This window comes from Sinocyclocheilus grahami, unplaced genomic scaffold (assembly GCF_001515645.1).
Source record: "Sinocyclocheilus grahami isolate Dianchi unplaced genomic scaffold, SAMN03320097.WGS_v1.1 scaffold184.1, whole genome shotgun sequence".
Classification (NCBI taxonomy): domain Eukaryota; kingdom Metazoa; phylum Chordata; class Actinopteri; order Cypriniformes; family Cyprinidae; genus Sinocyclocheilus; species Sinocyclocheilus grahami.
This window is the reverse complement of record NW_015505363.1, coordinates 1254000-1274574: the sequence shown is the minus strand read 5'-3', so window position 1 is coordinate 1274574 and position 20575 is coordinate 1254000. Positions and strand designations below refer to the sequence as shown.

The following is a 20575-nucleotide window of genomic DNA, read 5'->3' as shown; positions in this document are numbered from 1 at the left end:
CACTTGTTTTTGGTGCATTTTCTAACAAAACGTCCACAATGATTACGTATTAGGTCAGGGGGCGGCGGTTGACGGTCTTTTGTGGCTGTCCAAATGCATTCGACCACATGAGTGACAACACTGCATAAGCAAACAGATTCTTTTTTTTTTTCCGACTACCTCTGGAAGTGGTCAAAAGTGAATAAGCTCAAAACATTTTAGACCCATTTACAGTTACCTACAGTTAGCGTTGTCTACTTGTGATCGGATTGAGTAAAATACATCTTATACTAGGTGTAAACAGAACCTAGGTGTCTACATGACCTCAGGGAACAACATCTTACTGTCTTTCACAGCCAGGTGTATTATTCCACCTATCACAAAGACAGATAGTTGTGTTCTTGACTAACATATTTTAGGCATGAAGCTACTTTATTTAACAAGATGTATATGCTTATAACCCTGTGTTGCTGTACATCTTAAAGCATTGTGTTAAAGGGGTCATAGGATGCTATATGCACTTTTACAAGTTGTTTGAACTGAAATGTGTGTTGGCAGTGTGTGTACACAACCACCCTATAATGATAAAAATCCACCCAGTGTTTTTTTTTAATCGTGTTAAATGTTTTCCCCTTTCTCAAATCGAGCCGATATCACCTTGTAGCAGGTGTAAATTATTTCTGCACACACCCACTGTCCGTTTACTAATGGTCTGAGGAATTCTCACACAAAAAATGGCAAAAACTGTCTAAAATTGTCTATGTGAGGCTGCCTCAACTTTATTCTCATTATTCAATCATTTGGTTAGTTGACACTGGGTTAGATCCAAGCTCCCAGCTTTTCACAGTCAATTCTTGACATCAACAGTATTCTAAAGAGGATCTCCTTTATTAGGATCTCCTTTGTTTCAGTTTCTTTGTTTGGCGGTGGATTGTGACCTAATCAGCTACTTGATCAACTGCCAAAAACCTGGTTCTTTTGGCTCAGATTGTCATAGTGTCAGCTGGAGGGTCTCACAGTCTTTTGTGATAATAAGGGGAAGTTTCACTGATTTTCTATCCTGGGTGCCTTCTGATTAAAAATTGCTTTCTCATTGTGGACTTCCCCACTCTACATTTATAAATCATGGCATCCCAAAAGGCTATTAATAATGTTTTTTTCCCTTTTGCCTCAGATAATAGCCTCTTTTGGCAAGGCAGCTGTAGCTCAGAGCCCCTTCACTCCTGATAGTGTTTTGGATGTTGAGAGAGGTCTTGCATAACTGTTTGGAATGAATTATTTTGGCATTGCTGAATAGATATCAAGTGGATTTTCATGCCATTTCAACTAAAGCCAGCTGTTATCTACTTGCACAGTTTAATGCTGTTGTATAACAAGTTAACCCAGTGTTGCTGTACAGCTTAAAGCATTGTGTTAAAGGGGTCATAGGATGCTACATGCACTTTTACATGTTGTTTGAACTGAAATGTGTGTTGGCTGTACTGTATGTAGTAAGCAGTTTGCAAAACACATGTAAATGTACAGTATTTCCCAGAGGTCTCAAAGTCCCCCATTTTCTCACTTCTCTGGAAAAAATATAATAAATTAGACAATTGTTTACATTCAGTGTGAGTATACAGCTCTAAAATTAATGTGGATAGCATGGTTTAGATTGTTTGTTCCTGGATTAATTTTAAAGGAAAGTTTGAGTTTGTGCTGAAATTTATGATGTTTGGTTTCTGTTAAATCTCATTGCATACAGTGGGAAAAATAAGTTAGACATTAAAGAGATCTTGTTTGTGTTTTTTTTTCTCCGATCCTATAGTTTGTTCTGTCTATATACAAGCATTTTAACACCCAAAATTACATCAGTTTTAAGGTGATAGGACAAACAACAGTCAGACAAAAAAAGAAAAGAAAACAAATAGTTTCAGCTGCAGAGCAAATTATTCACGTTTTGATGGAAGATTGCAAAGGCATGCATATTTTCCTTTGGAATAACCTACTATATGTAATAACATTGAGGAACTTGTATTTAAATAAATAAACCAATTCCTATTTAATGTTAAAGGTTGGGGAAATCCCTGACTGAAAAAAATGTGTTTTTGTGGGATTTAGTTGCCATGAGAACAGCCTTAAGTCTTCTGAGATTTCATTGCCAACTGGATGCTCATTTACTTTGAGTACTGATTGAGTGACCAAAAATAAACACAAACTACATTTCCTGTATCTCTCAGGCTCCTCAACATTGTTTAAAACCACTCTTACAGGATGTTGGGGAGGTGGGGTGAGTTCAGACCGGATTAATGAGCCCTCTCCCAGCTGAAGGCCACTGTGTGTCACGGGATTTGGGCTGCTTCTCTGTCTGGAATAAATAATGTAAATACAGGATGTGTGTGTGTGTGTGTGCGCATTTTTGTGACAAATGAGGACATAAATTTGTATAATGACAAAGGTATGACATAGGTATTACAAGGAGAAGGTGACTTTTTAGGACATTACCCCATGTCCCCACTTTTCAAAACGCTTATAAATCACACAGAATGGAGTGTATTGAAAATCTGAAATAGCACAAAGTCTCCTGTGAGGGGTAGGTTTAGGGGTCGGGTTGGTGTAGGGCAATAGAATATACGGTCTGTACAGTATAAAAACCATTACACCTATGGGATGTCCCCACTTTTCACAAAAACAAACCTGTGTGTGTGTGTGTGTGTGTGATTGAATGGGCATGTCTTGCATTATCTCACACACTGTGCTTTTCAATGATTGAGTTGTAATTAGAGGTTAATATTCATTCATGCTTAAACTTAAGAACACTCTGATTATATCTGAAAAAATAATTAAAAGCCATAATTAAAATAATATATACTTGAAAATATTGGAAAGCATGATTGTATGGTACAGTTAAGCTCTCATCTATGCAGAGACCCTCGGAGTAAGAGGGAGAAGATGAATACATTTATTCAGCAAAGACACAGCAAATCATTTAAAACTGACAGTAAAGGGCATATATAAATATTCTCAAATAAATTCTGTTGAACTTTCTGTTGATCCTGAAAAAAAAAGTATCATGGTTTTTACAATAATTTTAAACAGTACAACTGGATTTATAGTATGTGTAGCCTACATAAAGAATATGGCAGTTGCCCAAAACAAACAAAGTATTTTAATACTGGTTATATTAATAGAAAATGAACAATAGTGATCACAATGTTAAGGTAAATGATGGACATTTATGATTTTTGTCTTTATCATGCAGCCCTAATTCCAAACCTCCTTAACCCTGTACAATGACTTTGCACATATGACGTAACACATTTAAGAGCTACTGTACCTATTTTAAAATATGTTTTAACTAATCAGATAGTAATTCGATCATGAAAAGACAATGTATAAATACCCTCCAAGGCACATTTGCTTCTGGTGATTTAGGCCACACATATAATCTTAACTCCCCCAAAGCAGAATTACATCAGCATACAGTAGTTTGGGAGCACCGAGGGGGGGAAGAAAGGCACACAACAGCTATTGCCTTTTTCAAAGCAGTCATCAAAACATTTAGCTTTTTTGAGCCACATCAAGTGTAAGCCAAATCTCACTGCCTGGTTGGCATTTGCATCATCACAGCAGCAAACTCTAACTATATATTTGCATAAATTTATGAGGCTAGGCTGTATGCCCAATGAGACTGCAATTTAATCAATCAAGATGCTTGCTGTAAAATGAAGCGAGTCATAAAATTAAATGTCATTAGGCCCTAATTCATCCTCTTTTTGTAATAAAACATTACTGTTCTTTTTAGTTAATGGTCAGTCCATTAAATCAGTTTTTTTTTTTTTTTTGCTGCTTGTTGATTTGGCCTGCAGCCTTATATGGCACTGGCACTCACATTTATTGTCAATATGGTAAGTGTGCTGTGAATCACACATAACCTGTGACTGAATGAACTTTGAATGACAAGATCATGGATGAGCAGACACCGTGTGAAGTGTTGTGGGCTTTAACTTTCTTTGAGCTGTCAGGACATGACAGCTTTCACAGGCTGGTAATGAGGTGTACGTGAGCACAGAAAAAGCAAAAACTAGGACATGTAGTGAGAATGCTTTATAGGTATATATTAGAACCTAACCCTTTTTTTTTACTGCGCAATCAACAATTTATGAACTGCTTCATGTGAGATGCAAAATATGCACTGCATTACATACTCAAGGTCTTACAGGCAGAAAACGATTGCATGCATGTAATAAATGGGGTTTTTTTCTATAGCAGCTGGTGAATTCTGTAGCAATCTGAAAAATTAAAGCTCTGTATAACTGCTTTCTCATTCCTAGTCTACACTGAAAAACGTTGGTGTAGAAACAGTTTGGTAATATTATGCATTATACCTTCATTATTATGCATTATGAGGGTATTCTTAATGCATTATAATGCATGCATAATGCTTTATAAACAACCTTATAATATGTTGTATCATCCGATAAATAATCATTACATTACATTATAATACCTATTTGTGTTTATAAGAGCATGATGTGTTATAACACCAGATGGAGCTTGCATTTATAATGCATCATAAGGGTATTCTTAATGCATTACAATGCATGCATAATGCCTTATAATGTGTTTTATCATCTCTTGACTAATCGCAACAATAATTAATAATACTTGCCCATTTGTGGTAAAAAAGCAAATATAAAAAGTTCAAAGCAAATGTGTCATAACCCATTCAAGATATCAAATGGCTGTTTAAAAGAAGACTTAAAGGGTTAGTTCACCCAAAAATGAAAATTCTGTCATTAATTACTCATCCTCGTGTTGTTCCAAACCCATAAGACCTTCGTTCATCTTCGGAACACAATTTAAGATATTTTTGATGAAATATGAGGGGTCTCTGACCCTCCCATAGACAGCAAGGCAACTACCACATTCAGATCCGGCTTAATGACGTCATCACGTGTGGCGCCGCCACACGCTCACGTCATGATACTGTAGTGAACGCGCGTCCAAAGTGATGCAGTAGAGACGAAAATGTGGAATAAAGTCGTTATTTTAGTTTTCTTTGTGCAAAAAAGTATTCTCGTAGCTTCGTAACTTTATAGTTGAACCATTGATGTCACACGGACTACTTTGTCGATCATCTTGGTACTTTTCTGGACCTTGAACGTGATAGTTACCATGCTGTCTATGGGAGGGTCAGAGAGCCCTCAGATTTCATCAAAAATATCTTAAATTGTGTTCCGAAGATGAACGAAGGTCTTACGGGTTTGGAACAACACGAGGGTGAGTAATTACTGACAGAATTTTCATTTTTGGGTGAACTAACCCTTTAATGGTAACACTTTACAATCAGGTTCCATTTATTAACTATATTTAATTAATGCTTTAGAAGTATTTTTCATTGTTAGGACATGTTAACTAATTAACTAATGTGGTTAACTAATGTTAACAAATGGAACCTTATTGTAAAGTGTTATAGACTTAACTTTTGTTACTTTATTTAAAGCAGACAAAGACCACTTCTGAACATAAATACTTGTGACCTATGTGCATTCGCATTTTTTAAAAATCCATTGTGTGTATAGGAACACGATTTCAGTGTGTGTTTTGTGAGAAGTCTGTGTTTATACATTAGGCTTTTGGAGACAGAGATCTTTGATATAGTAGAAAAGTAATTGAGACATGGGTCACACAACATCACTTCTCCCACTATGTGCCTGTGAACAGAGTGGCAGTGTGGGAAGGAAAGGGTCTGCTGGGGTTTTGGTGAAGGGGGTGCAGCGTGTGATCCCACTGCAGCTGGGGCCCCTGACCCCACTGATGTCAACACACTGTGTGATCTAGCAGCATGAGGAGATGGTGTCGTGATAAGATGTGAATGACTCCTTCTGTTAGAGGCCTATCCAGTGGAAATGCCCTGAAAATTCATTTAGTAGGACTGTCTGTAACACTTTGCTTCTGTAAATTTGTGTTGTAAACCCTTCTTTGTTTTTGGTCTTTGCTCTAAGTGCTTTTGGCATTTAGAGTATGCTTTTAATCAGCCTTTTACTGGCACACATGATGTCTTCTAAATGGTATTCAGAGAGAGAATATATTTCTTGTCTTGCTGAATGCTTTAAAAAATATGCCCAACAAAGGTAAAACTGGTACACCAGAGATATTTTGTGGCCAATGTGGCAAAATATGGTATTTTTATATTCCAAGCAATATAAAATGTAATTAATTTCTCATTTCAAATATTTTTTTCATAAATAAATATCAAAAGTTTAAATAAACATAACAGCTGTTTTAAGACTTTGTGAGGTACAGACACTGTACATGATTTCTAGATCAATATAAAGATTTGCCTAGTGGTTTTCTTCACACACTCTTAGCATAGCAGGACCATTCAAAATAGGACTGACGTTCATTTCAGGATTTGCTATTGGAATCCTTGTTATGGAAATGCTTAAATAACAGCAGTGAATTTATAATGTATTAAGGATTTGTCAGTGTGTTGGACTTCCAGTGCTCAAGGGATCCAAATCCATCAGCATACTCATCATATCACCCCACATTTTATGGGGCTTTTAGAACATAATCCTAGAAAGTGACTAAACAGAATCTGTTTTATAGCACAATGTTACTGGAGAGCTTGAAATTCAACAATGAACATATTATTCTCTTAATACGTAATAAGAAAAAAATAAGAAAAAAATTGCTTTAAAGGACTCAGAAATTAAAGTGCTGGTCAAAAGAAACTAGATACTGCAACATTTATTTATTTATTTATTTTTTTCTTACTGCTTCAAAATGCTGACCAAATGTTCATGATGTGCCACTGGCGGTTCATTATAGATAACCAAGATAAAATTAATTATATTTAAATTTGACAGTCTGAAATTAATATGACTACACTTTTAATGACCAATGTCAAACTGCTCTGCTTGACAATATTTTCTTTAAATTATTCCTGCTTTTACCTGTTGAGTAAACAGAGGACAAATTCTTTTCTCCAAATGGAATTTTGGCTGGTTTTTAAATGTACTTTTTTTAATGTAACAAGGAGGCTAAAGACTACAGCCACTAGTGCGCCTCTTGAGATCAGGTGAGTGAGGTTTACCTGCACAGCACTTACTCTAAACCTCACTCCCATCCGGGTCACGGCACCAATGTAACGGGTCCGATCTTGAACCTGGGTCTCCGGCATGGGAGGCGGGCGCACTAACAAGGAGGCTTAAGACTGCAGCCACTAGTGCGCCTCTTGAGATCAGGGGAGTGAGGTTTACCTGCACAGCACCTACTCGCTGGCCTCCGTTACACTCACCCCCTAAACCTCATTCCCATCCGGGTCATGGCACCAATGTAACGGGTCCAATCTCGAACCCGGGTTTCCGGCGTGGGAGGCAGGCGCACTAACAAGGAGGCTTAAGACTGCAGCCACTAGCGTCAGTCGCTGGTGCGCCTCGAGATCAGGGGTGTGAGGTTTACCTGCACAGCACCTACTCACTGGCCTCCATTACATACATTTGTATCACTATACTTTGTGTTTCATTACCTTGTCATTAAATTACAGAAAAATGGTTAATGTTGCTGTGAGTGTTTCTAATACAACAGCTGAGGGAGTAATGGCAAATTTGACATCTTTCTCCCCCCTACATTGTTAACTAATGATGACTTCTACTTCTGAGAACCCCGGAAATGTGACAAGGATCCTTAATTATGTTTTGTTGTGCAGCCATTACAATTTGATTTTAATTTCATAAATGTTTTTTGGTATATATTTAGTCAACTTGATTTTATTTCAGGTATTCACAGCATCAGTGGTGTGTGTGATTTGTTGTCGCTTCTCTTGAGGTGTCTGTGTTGCTGTAATGTGCTGCCTGGCTTGTGGACAAATGTGTGAGTGCACTAGTGCATGTATCTCGCACAGGTGGTGAAGCAGTCTCGCCTCTCTAGAACAGTCCTAACTGCAGTGTCTCATGTTTGTTCTCTGTGTCTTTCAGGTCAGTTGTGTTTATGGGACCATTTGACATTACGGTTCTGTCGAACTCTCCAATGGCTCGGCCGATGTCAAGTGCCTTCAGTCCGCGTAAAGTGCTGCAAGACCTGCGGGCTGCCATCACGGGGCGGCGATCGCACTGCAAGTCGCTGAGATACAGGGGGATAGCAGAATGACTGTTGTAAGCCAGGGAACACAAGATTATGACACAAATACTCAAAGCAGATATGGATCAATCCATTGTTGGACAGACTTTGGTCTGGTCTGGTCAAGCTGTTGCCATTGACCTACAGTTCATCAGGGAGCTACTTTGTCCTTACATCCTTTAACACATACAGTGAGTATGTTATCTATCTCAGATAAGTGGTAGTAAAGCAGAGTGGACCATCTTGCCATCTCACTATAGAGTAATGCAGGGATGATGTAATTTTAGCATGTATAGTTAGCATTGTAGCTCTTCCGGTTCACCGTCCCAAAGTCATTGGGTTTATTGAATGGGTTTTTGGTTAAAATAAGTTTTGTGCATAACACAAGCTCATGATGTTTTAATTCTGTGGCATAACATACATCAGTAAAACCCCCTTGTCATTTTACTTTTCTTGTCTTGAAAAAGTTGGTTGCTAACAGGAGGCTAAAATGGGACTACAGAGGTTGTAAGTGAAATTAAATATCATCACTCGAATATGAAAACTCATGTACTCAGTAATTCACTTTTACAGCATTGTTGTGTAACAACTTTCAGCAAACTTTCAGGGAAAAAGGTTTTTTTAAGAGTTGTCAGAAGCTTAATGGTGGTGACCTTGAAGTCATGCAACTGTGGACGATTGTAAGCTTCGAAATTCATCATGTGAAGAGTAGCATTACGAACAAAATGTTTAAGAATCAAACTTGTATTGGTCACAGAGCTTATTTTCTTCAATAATCCAAAAGCCAATGGAAAAAATCCTGTTGCTTTTTTAGTGAAGGGAACCAGGGTGATGCCAATTTCCAGGTTGGCCTATAAATATACATCAGAACTGCAGTAACTACTATAGTAATTGAATTTTCTTTTCTGATTAGCTGTTGATGGAAAAATCATATCTTTTAACTTTAGGAATTTAGGACTGCAGTTCAAGTCGTCCATTTTTTCTTCATTAGAACCACAGATAACCACAACGCTAGAGCACAATTCCACATAATTGCAAGGTTGCAGATGCTTCTATTTATTGAAGCTGATGGCAGATCAGATGTAAAACCAGTAATGAAGTACCTGGTGCTGCAACATAAACTGGTGCTAAAGGTAGCGAGCGCTAAGCTCCTCACTCAGTCTAGTGTTGGCTGGTACTTGAATTCTATACACACTATTTATGCCTTCATTTTATATGTCTGTATTACTCTTTGGATTAATAAACATACACAGAATAACAGTTCAGTGTCCCACTTTTCAAAATGTATACAACATAGAATAGCTTAATGTCTGCTTTCACAACATATAAAGGATTTATTTTGAATGCAGTCATTATCTTTATAGTATTGTATGCTTTCAGTATATGAGATACAACTGTTAAATAGAGACAGCAGTTTAAAGAAAAACTGTCAAGATGTTTGTCAGGTATATGAAATATTACACTAAGTAAATGTTTAGTTGTTTTTGACCTTTTATAATACATGACCACTAACTGTGCATTTAGTCTTAAGGTGCGGTCACATCTGCGATATTTTGCCAAAGTTTTGTGGGCAAAAAAGGTCTATTGCCAATAGTGTAGCGATGTATGAAGCTCAGTTCACACAGAAGTCACTTTCAAACCAAGCAGCTTTATGTTGGTCAACACTGAATTTGCGTGATTGACCTGAACAAGTTACCAAAAAAAAAAATCCTGATCACGTGGAATTCTATTGAAATGGCTGGATTTCACCCGCAAAAACAAAAAAAAAATTGCTGAATGACAGTAAACAAGTCACTTTCAAACCAAGCTTTCTCTTGCCAAACTCCAGATTGTGCAGATTCCTATTTAAATGATTGCATATCTCCCATGAAAAATAGCCAAATAGCTGTACATGTGACCACACCTTGAGTTGTAGCCTTTGTTGTATAAGCTGTGCTGCATTTTCTAACTAAATTATAAGTTTTGATTTGCTTTAGGACAATTTCAGAACATTTCAGGTATCATTTCTTGGTTTTATGTGAAAAAAATTGATTATCTGGAAAAAACCTTAGCACATTTTCATCTAATATTCCGTCTCTGCATGACACTTACTTCACTTCCATCACTCGTTCATCCAGGGACCATGTGAAGTAGCTGCAGTGTACAATATTTGTTTTTGTTGTTTTGTGCTGCATTACGAAAAACTGATCAACATCAGAACAGCAAATGCAGCATATTTTGTTTGTCACATTGCACTGAGACATGCAATTCATGTGTAATAATGTTTTTTTCCCCTTAAGTGTTTGTTTAGGCTTGTAATTCTGTGCTTAGCTGATGTTTTAGGACTGTCCAGTATGTAGACATAACTAATACTTTATAATAAGATCCTTTTAGTTAACACTAGTAAATGCATTAACCAACAATGAGCAATACACTTGTAACATAATTTATTAATCTTTGTTAAAGTTCATTGTTTGTTCATGTTAGTTCAGGTCCATTAAATAATATTAACAGATACAACTTTTGATTTTAATAATGTATTAGTAAATGTTGAAATTAACATTAACTAAGGTTAATAAATGCTTTAGAAGTATTTTTCATTGTTAGTTCATGTTAACTAATGTTATCAAATTGAACCTTATTGTAAAGTGTTACCTAGACATTTTCTGGTTTACATATAGGATTCTTTTTTTATATGTTGTTTAATTTTGAGGACCATGTCATTGTCATATTAAATATTATACATATTGCACTTCTGTAACACCTTTATTTTTTGTAATTCTTTATTAAATAGTTCTTGTAAATGAAATGATGTGGGTAACTTTTTAATAATAATAATAATAAAACAATAAAAATGGCATTCCAATTTGCAATTGAAGATGTAGAATAATGTCTTTTGTCTCAAGGCTAGAAAGCCAAAAAAAAAAATACAATTATTAGTCAAAAAATATTTATTAGTCTAAAATAATCTCATTTTATGAGTCAGGCTAGAAATGTACGTGTCTGTAATGTGCTGTTGCAAACTACAACATTTCATCTAATTTTGGACTCATTCATTTAAAGGTCATGTTGCTTAGCATTTGGACTGTGTGGCTGTTACACTAATGTGAACTTTGATCAAATATCAAATGAAATCCGTTATTTGAGCACTGAGTAGGCTATGATTTAAGTATAAGTATATAGTTTGAATATAAAAGAGTGCATTTTCATTTAATCTGTCCCTGGGCATTGTGAGTTGCTTAAAAATCCAATTTAGGAAAAAAGGAATGGAGTGTTTCAGGGTACATGTTATCATAGGAGACCTCATCTGGCCTTTTAGTTATTAACTGCTTCTGAATAATTGAAATAGAACCTATATGTTGACTCCAGCCTGGACACACAGAGGTAAATATCAATGCTGTATTTACTTGTTTGCTTTCATATGTTCCCGTTATTTCATTTGATCAGTGCTTCAGTCCAACCAGCCCATTAAAACCTCTTGAGTCTATTGGATCTGATGGATGACAGTAACTAATAATTATGCATGTAATTCCATTCTCTTGTCCCCAAAGTAGCTTATAAAATGAGGAGGTCTGTGAGAACACAAAGCTTTGATTCTTTATCATTAAAATGCTTGCCAAGAGTTCATGCATTTCCTTGCATCCTATGCCCTTATTCTTCAAAAGAAACATTGAACTGCAGATGACTTTCTCAGAAATAGAAACAGTGCCTCCTCATGGTTAAAAATAGTCCATGCTGTGTATCCTTATGAGAATGAATCGCCTGCTGAAAATGTTAGTACCTTTAATTGTATGAAAAAGTATGTAAAAATAAACCATATAAGGTAAAAAAATAAACCATATAGTATATAAATATAATATATATATATATATACTTATATATAAGCCTTTAAAATATACACTCATAACTTGTATTTTTATATATATATATATAAATACAAGTTACGAGTGTTTATTTTAAAGGGCAACACAGGCAACATTAGTGTACAACATTAAAGGGGTCATAGGATGCTACATGCACTTTTACAAGTAGTTTGAACTGAAATGTGTGTCGGCAGTGTGTACACAACCACCCAGTGTTTTTTTTTTTTTATCTGGTTAAATGTTTTCCCCTTTCTCAAATCGAGCGATCTCAAGATGCCTGTCTGTGTGACGTCACACAGAGAGGCCCCTCCCACAATAGTTTGATTGACAGCAGCATTTCATCACAGACTGGACTGGTGTCTTACCTTAGCTCCGCCCTGAGTGAGCTGTCATCAGTCCGCCATTGTTTCACTGCCAGAGCAGATGTAGACAAGAATGATTCCTAAAAGATTGAGGTGTTCTGTTGTTGGATGTAATAATGAACATAGCAGTCGTCATTTACTCCTGACATCTGAGTCGCTGAAGACACAGTGGATTACATTTGTTTCTGAAGGGAATGCGCCCCCGATCTACCTAAATGCGTCTATGTTCGCATGAATCATTCGTGATCCAGCCTCAGCTACAGAAGAAGTGAGTATAATGTTTTGTAATGAATCTTTGCAAATCGCTTTTCCTAATAATGTGATAATTAGCAAGTTTCACGATGAATGCGGCTAAAGTAAACAGTCTCTCTGAGAGCAGCTCGGAAGAGAGGGGCGGGGTCAGCAGAGCTCATTAACATTTAAAGAAAATGCTACAAAAACGGCTTGATCTGAAAAGAGCTGTTTTTGACAGGGTAAAAAAGGTGTTTTTTACACTACCACTGAGAAATTTTAACCAAACTATGTTACAGACTTTTCATTAAGACCCTAAAGAATTGGTGAGTGAGGGTTATTGGTATGAGTGATTGATAATATCAAGAAATGGCTAAACATGGCATTTCAATGCAAAAAATTAGTCCACTAACCATTCAGTACACCCTATTGTCATAATGTAAGGAAATTGATAAATTAATAAATTTCACAAATTATAACAAAACTGAACATGAATTTTGAAGTGGGAAGATTAAAATAGTATTTTCTAAACCATACTCCAATTATCTTTGTTTTATTTACAACTTCAAACAATAATTTTTACAGTGTATATCTAAGAAACTATAAAGTTTGAAATCAGTTATCACACTGGATTGGCATTTCTCCAACATTAATAGATTTACTGCCAATATAATTGAACAAACGACTCTTGTCATGTCCATTTCTTGTGTGGAAAAAAGAAATTCCTGCTTTACTATATCATCTGCCTAAAATTAGCAGGTGGTGCAAAGCAGAGCACAACAGCATTAACAGACACAACTTTCTCTTATTAATGTTTATTAACAGGAATCACTTTAGAAAAAGAAAACAAAAATAGTTATGTTAAGAAACACAAAAATAGAAAAGCTACATGTTGCACCACTCTACCCCCATATTACAGTTTTTACAATTGCTTAAACACTTTCTGCAACTATGGCTTGTTTTCTCTAAACTCTACACACAAAACATTCACACAGCATGCAAAACATCACGCATCTCTTGCAAAAGCAAACACTTCTTTGAAAACTATTTTAATTCTTATTAAAAAAAAATTATTTTTGCATAGTAACTCTACACACAAACGTCAAATGATTTGCCATATACACCAAACTATATACGGATATGGCAAATACTACCTAGAGTCTTGCTTGTTCAGTGTGTCGTGGAATGCACAGGAGTTTGTCATAGCACTCAGACTTACATGTATATGCAAAAATAGACAGTGTGTATACAATTGATGAACTTTACAGTTACTGAGCTGAACTAATTAAAACCTGAACTGACTTGAGTTGACACTATTTGCTTATTAGAGCTGCTTAAAAGCAGAATTTTTATTTGTTACCACTGCTTTGAAACAATCTGTATTGTATGAAGGAATTAGAAATTAGATTAGGAATACGAGTAAATGGCTTTACTGAGTTGTATGCCTCAAGTACAACTTTTAGTGTGTAAGCAATTAAAAAAAACTGTAATAAGCAAATAAAATTCCCCATTGTTAGTAATTTCCCCAAACTAGACAGCAGTAGTTTTAGCATACACTTGTTCCATTCCCCTCTTTGGCTGCAGAGTACATTTCATCATTTCAGACTGCAACATAAGCATTTATCTTTTAGGAACATTAAAAATGGTCAAACTTATAAAGGAGTAATATTTTCCATATTCATCTGCAAAGAAAACATTTCATTGTCCATTTACCCTTCTCATTCCTTTGCACTGCCAATCAACTCAATCAAGACAATCTGACAGGACTTCAAGTTTAGTTATGGAAGTAGTAATGTTATTTACATCGCAGTCAGTAGCACATACAGTATGTGCTCATATTTATTGTTTCCCCTGCTGCTCTATGGCTCTCCAAACCTCACCCTGAGGATACTGATGCTTTTGCACCGACTCTTCCAGCATTTCACAAGAGTATCCAGGGTCCTGAAGATATAAAAACACTCATTTATGCTAATGCCACAAAATGGTGATATCCTCTCCTTTGAATTTAATACATAATACAATTTTACAGTATGCAAGTGCTGAATACGTAGACATTCAATACTATACAATGTATGTAGTGTGTAATGGCTGATCTGTAGTGTTTATATATTGACTAGCTGTGTGCATGATCTAAAAGCACAGTTAAATTTTGAGTACAGGTGAAATTGTTTGATTTTGCCAGAAAGGTCAGGGGTTTTGTGAATTTAGTTTGACGATTTGGATTTGTTTAATGTTATTAGAAAATGGGTGAAGGTTTCAAGAAATGTCTTAGCAATTGTGAAAAGCTGTAATTAACTCTGGAACAATAACTGTGGAACAATTGTCTCCAGACCATTAAATTAATGAAAAATAATACTTTGCCACCTCAGGTGTGCATTATTGTTCAGTGATTCAACAGACTGTCCATTCGTTCTTATTATATTGGGTTGCTACAACATTTTATTGACAAAAAGTCCCTGATCATAGTGCAGCAGCAGAATACTGTACATCCCTTGCTTTGTGTGTTTATTATATTTATTTTTTAACTTACCTTTGGTGGTATGTAGTGGGCATTTCTGATGATGGTGGGGCTTTTGAAATGTTCATGAAGGTGATCTACATACTCACACATCCTTTAAAACACACAGCAAGCAAAAGCTCAATGAAATTAACATTTAAAGGGTTAGTTCACCCAAAAATGAAAATTAGGCTGCGTTTTACTCACCCCCGAGGCATCCGAGGTGTAGATGACTTTCTTCTTTCAGACGAATCCAGTCGGAGTTATATTAAAAATTGTCTTTGATCTTTCAAGCTGTTTAATGCCACTCAGCGGGTGTTGCATGCATCAGTCCAAAAGAAGTTAAATAAAAATATCCATATTCAAAACGGAATAATCACTTTAATGTAGCTTGCGCCAACAGTTGTACACGGAAGCAGTTCCGGGAGCATGACGTATGAGGTCAGCATTGCGCACGTGCTGGTGAGTCTCATGAAAGCCAACGTTTGTTAACAGGAGCAAAGGAAGCAAAGTTTCCTTACTTTAGCAGAGGAAAACCAGTCTCCTCTTGGCTTATATCGAAATCCTCTGACATGCTTCTTTACAAATCCTCATTTTGTACTTCTAATTCTTGACCGTTTTGTTTTGAACTCTCCGCTGCGTTTCCGCGTGCGTCACTTCTGAGCGGCGCATGCGCAAAGCCGACTTTATACGTCATCCGCCCGGAACTGCTTCTGTTTACAACAGTGAGCACAAGCTAGATTCAAGTGATTATTACATTTTGAATATGGATATTTTTCTTACAAAAACACATTGATTCGCTACAGAAGGCCTTTGTTCACCCCCCGGAGCCGTGTGAGACCACTTGGTTTTGCCCATCCATTTTTTTTTATGGATGGGCAATTTTTATTTAAGTTATTTTGGACTGAAGCAATGCAACACCCGCTGAGTGGCATTAAACACCTTGAAAGATCAAAGACAATTTTTTATCTAACTCCGACTGGATTAGTCTAAAAAAAAAAAAGAAAAAATAAGAAAGTCATATACACCTAGGATGCATCGGGGGTGAGTAAAACGCAGCCTAATTTTCATTTTTGGGTGAACTAACCCTTTAAAGGAATTGTTCACCCAAAACTGAAAGTATTCCAAAAATGTACTTGAAAATCTTCACTTCTGGCTTCCCTGGTCAATTAATTGATGATTCACAAATTGTCCACTCAACAGTAGTAGTTATTTTCCTTTTTTTTTTTTTTATACACGATTGCAATCAACATAGACATCTGTCTTTTTTATGTTCTACATTCATAGTTGAAGACTAGTTGCCACTGGTAAATATTGCTGAGGGGATTGTTATGAATATGACTGCCTAGTTAACTGACTTGCCCTTTGTGTAGTAAAGGGACTTGGCAAGTAGTCCAGTAACAGTCTAGTTGATGAGTGATGCTCACTAGTTCATAAAATTTTACATATTCATAAATCTGATTGGGATGAGCTGAACTCAAAGACAAATTTTAAAAGGCATTCTTAAGGCTGATTTAGTCAGCTAGTTTAGTCGCAGCCCACAAACTAGTCAATTTTGAAAGTATGTCGGTTTGTCTCTGCCTATTACCCAGACTTGGAATATAGAACACAAGTCATGTGCTTTTGTAGACTCATTTTACTATAATTTTATGGTGCCTTTTGAAGCTCAACATCCCTAGTACCCATTTTTTTGTTTTGTTTTAAAGACAGAAAATCAGCAAAATATCTCTGTGTCGCACAATAAAAGAAAATAATACATGTCAATAGTAATAGTACATGTCACATATGATGAGGGTGTGTAAATGACAACATCAGTTTCAGGTGAACGATTTCTTTTAGCACGCATCAAAAACAGAAATATTTGTTCAAAACACATACTGTACCTATTATTTAAACTAGCAGACACTGAAACGTAGTCAAATAAAATAAGGTGCTGAACAAGCTCACACAGTCCCACACCCCCGGCATGAGGACACACGGGAACTGCAAAGAAAAACAAGACATATGATTTTGACTTGCACAGAAATCTAGACAGGTAGATAATCATTCAAATCAGAGATTTGCTGATAATATTAACAATTGATTTACCATTAAACTTGGCAGCCATGAGTATGATGGCAAGGTTTTCATTCACACTGCCCACCCTACAACTGTCAATCTGAACAAACTGTAAAGCTGAGGCCTGGAGAAACTGCTTAAACATCACTCTGTTATGACACTGCAAACAAGCACACAAAGATATTGATACAGCATGTACATCTCACAATTAACAAAAAGAGACAGTTTTCCATACAATGAACGTTGGTTTGGACCTCAACTTTCTTAAGAGTATTGTCTTTTGGGTTCAGGAGAAGAATAAAATCATACAAGTTTGGAATGACATGAGGGTGACTGTTCATTTTTGGGTAAACTATTCCTTTAAAACAATACTGACAGATAACAGATCAGAGTTTATTAACAGTTAAACAGTAAAAATAGTGAGACATGAAGCACTAGGTTCTCTTATGATGCAGTGTTGAGCATTTGCACGTCTTATAACATGTTTTATATAGAATCTCACCTGCTCTCCAGTGGCGACGCCAATACCCAACGGTGCAAGTGCCTAAAAACAAAACAAGAACCCTCAAAACCTGAATAACATGGTTTAATAATGAATATAAATGAACCTGTTTACCTTAGAGATGGAAGCATGACCTAAAACATCATCAGGACATGTGGGTTCCTCAATCCATAGTGGATGAAATTCTGCCAGCTTGGTTACCCAAGTAATCGCTTCATTAACATCCCATCGTTGGTTGGCATCAATCATCTGATAGATAAGAGGTCTTGTAAACTATCCAGCCAAATGTAGCCTTCTATTCTTAATTCTAACTGAAGTAAAACATGATCAGGTTGAAATATTAAAAACGATGTGTTTTGCAATGTATGCATGTTTGACTTCGAATCACCAGGGTGTTGTTTGGTCCAATCAACTTCCGGATAAGGCTGCATCTACGGATGTCATCCTGCAAATCAGCCCCAACCTTCACTTTAAATTTAGTCCAGCCTTGAGCAAGAGCTTCAGAGCAGAGCTACACAAAGCAAACCATGTCAAGCGTATGATCCTTGTCTGAGTATGATTACAACAGAAACCACATAAACAGACATACCTGGGTTAGTTGTTGGTCAGTGTATCCCAGCCAGGCACAGGAAGTGGTGTAGGCAGGATAGCCTTCCTTTAACATCTGCTCCTCTGTAGTGGTTTAAAGTTATTAGTGAAAATGATAGATGTCTGCACATTACAAAAAGTTTATTTACAAAAGAACGTGTGGGTAATTTCAGTGCATGGTCATCTGTCTTTGTTCGATTATTGTTGTTTTGTTGTCCTGCACCTGAGCCTATTTCTGGTTTTGGATGTGTGCATACCAATTTTTTTTTTTAATTAAAGCCATTAGTGTCCATCACAAGGATAGCAAACATAGCAGTATGAAATCAAATTTTTTTCCCACACTCTCACTTTTCACTATGTCATGTTGTTAGAGAGTATTTGTCTATTATCAAAGTCGTAATCAGTCATGCTGCTTGTTTTTTTTTGTTTTTCAGGATTTTTTGATTAATAAAAAATTAAAAAAATATGGAATAAAACTGCTTATGGTCTTTATGAACTCATCTTACCTCTACTTTTCTGACCTTTTTTTGCTTTTACCAATATATCTAAAAGAAAGGGAAGTGAAAAAGTTAATTATATGAATACAATAGCACATTAAATGATAATGCCAAACAATCTTTAATGACCTCACCTAAAGCTTCCTGCTCAGTCAGTGCATCGGTGATATATCTAAAATCAATACAGCTGATCAACTTTGCAGGATCCTAGGCAGAGGAATCATAAATACACACAAAAGTAAGCATAATGCTCTATATATATATATATATATATATATATATATATATATATATATATATATATATAAAACCTCATAAGCTTTCATCAAAATTAATAACTAATATCAACAACCAAGAACCAATGGATAAATAATTTTTGCTCATTCTGTTCAATAAGCCACTTCACTCAGAATTATCACATGCCATGGAAACAGTTAGTTGCAAATTCCATTTCATGCCTACTTTAAGCAATATTGCTTTGTTTTGCATCTTAATTGCGATCATGTAAGCACCTAAGAGACATTTTTAAAAGTGAATACTCACCATGTCTACAAGTAGCTTCCACAAGGGCTGCAAAACATATTCATTCAGACCTTTAATGATATTCTACATTCATCCATTCTTACAACATTTGTCCAAATTGACAACATGCAGAAATATGTGTCTTTAAGGGTTTGTTTCTCACCTTGCCCTCCACCCGCGCCCATAAATCCCAGACAGCATTCAGAATGGCTGCTGTCGCCAGCTGAATTACTCCTTTTTCTGGTCCAACCTATCAGTAAGTTCATCCATTCAAATAACTGTACATGACGACTTGAAAGGACTGAAGTAGCTGTGTTCATTGTTGTGATACTAACCCATCTCATCTGACCATCGCTGCTCAGGAGTCTGTAGAAGCCTCTGAAGTCACCGATTATCTCCTTCAAAGTCTTCCCAACCACCAAAGTAGATAAGGCTTTAACTGCACATACCACTAGAGACAAACAGACACACAATGATCTAGCTTAGTATAAACTCCCAAAAATTATATTAGAATTTCTTTCATAATTTGGAACTGATGGATCCTAATGGGAATACTATTTAAACTAAATATTTCTGCTAACACAATGGCTCTTTTATCTTCACAAATTAGATAAAACACTCCTGTGTTTTTCCAGGAATTGATCATTTCTGTAGATTCTTGTGCAACACCAATGCATCACTCAACCAAGTGGTTCGGTCTGGTTATGTAACTGCTTTATCTGGGAATATATATTCCAATACAAGTAGAGTTTTGATAATAATTGACCAATATGGTTTTTTTTTTAATGGCTGATACTGATATTTAGCAAAGCGGGTGATTGTTTATGTAATTCAGATGTAGTACAGCAGCTTCCACTAATATCGACACAATAGTCAAATATGAGCCTTTCGTTAAAAATATTTACAGAAATCTAACTTTTAATCAACATAGTAAAATAATATTCTTGTACAATATTCTTAAAGGTACTATGGCCATGGGACTGTGGTCATCAAAGTTAGACTTTCATTCTGTGGTCAGTGAACCATTTTTGTGTTGATTTTGAGGTAAAATTGCTGAATTGGACAAACTTACCACACTATTTACCAACAAAACTATTTATTGTTCTTATAGAAGCTTACATACAAAAAACACATACATACATAGATAGTACGCCAAATAAAAACGAAAACTCGTGGTATTGATACGCAAAAATGGACTTTGGCGTGTGTATGCTACGCGATGGCTAGGTTTAGGGTTGTGGGGTAGACGCGTATCATATGCACGCGAAAACTGCGTAATATATGCACGTCAAACACATGCGTATCATTTACACGCCAAAGTCCATTTTTGCGTATCAATACCACGAGTTTTCGTTTTTATTTGGCGTACTACTCATACGCATTTTCATGAGACC

The 20575-nt window shown here is 36.1% G+C and overlaps 2 protein-coding genes across 2 annotated transcripts in view; one reads left to right on the top strand and one right to left on the bottom strand.

Moving 5' to 3' along the window:
- Window positions 1-9865, top strand: part of LOC107594484 (A disintegrin and metalloproteinase with thrombospondin motifs 7) — a 51816-nt gene extending 41951 nt beyond the window's left edge. Inside the window, exon 16 of the mRNA XM_016284551.1 lies at window positions 7941-9865. Within this exon, the coding sequence (XP_016140037.1) occupies window positions 7941-8089 (149 nt within the window). The 3' untranslated portion in view covers window positions 8090-9865. The remainder of the gene's footprint in view (window positions 1-7940) is intronic.
- Window positions 9866-13202: 3337 nt separating this feature from the next.
- The window catches only part of enosf1 (enolase superfamily member 1), an 8177-nt gene continuing 804 nt past the window's right edge, over window positions 13203-20575 (bottom strand). Inside the window, exons 3-15 of the mRNA XM_016284552.1 lie at window positions 19517-19632; window positions 19345-19431; window positions 19203-19229; window positions 18794-18866; window positions 18669-18707; window positions 18164-18246; window positions 17963-18085; window positions 17689-17823; window positions 17575-17616; window positions 17103-17232; window positions 16898-16997; window positions 15048-15129; window positions 13203-14458 (exon numbers count right to left, since the gene is read on the bottom strand). Coding sequence (XP_016140038.1) covers window positions 14357-14458; window positions 15048-15129; window positions 16898-16997; window positions 17103-17232; window positions 17575-17616; window positions 17689-17823; window positions 17963-18085; window positions 18164-18246; window positions 18669-18707; window positions 18794-18866; window positions 19203-19229; window positions 19345-19431; window positions 19517-19632 — 1139 coding nt within the window. The 3' untranslated portion in view covers window positions 13203-14356. The remainder of the gene's footprint in view (window positions 14459-15047; window positions 15130-16897; window positions 16998-17102; window positions 17233-17574; window positions 17617-17688; window positions 17824-17962; window positions 18086-18163; window positions 18247-18668; window positions 18708-18793; window positions 18867-19202; window positions 19230-19344; window positions 19432-19516; window positions 19633-20575) is intronic.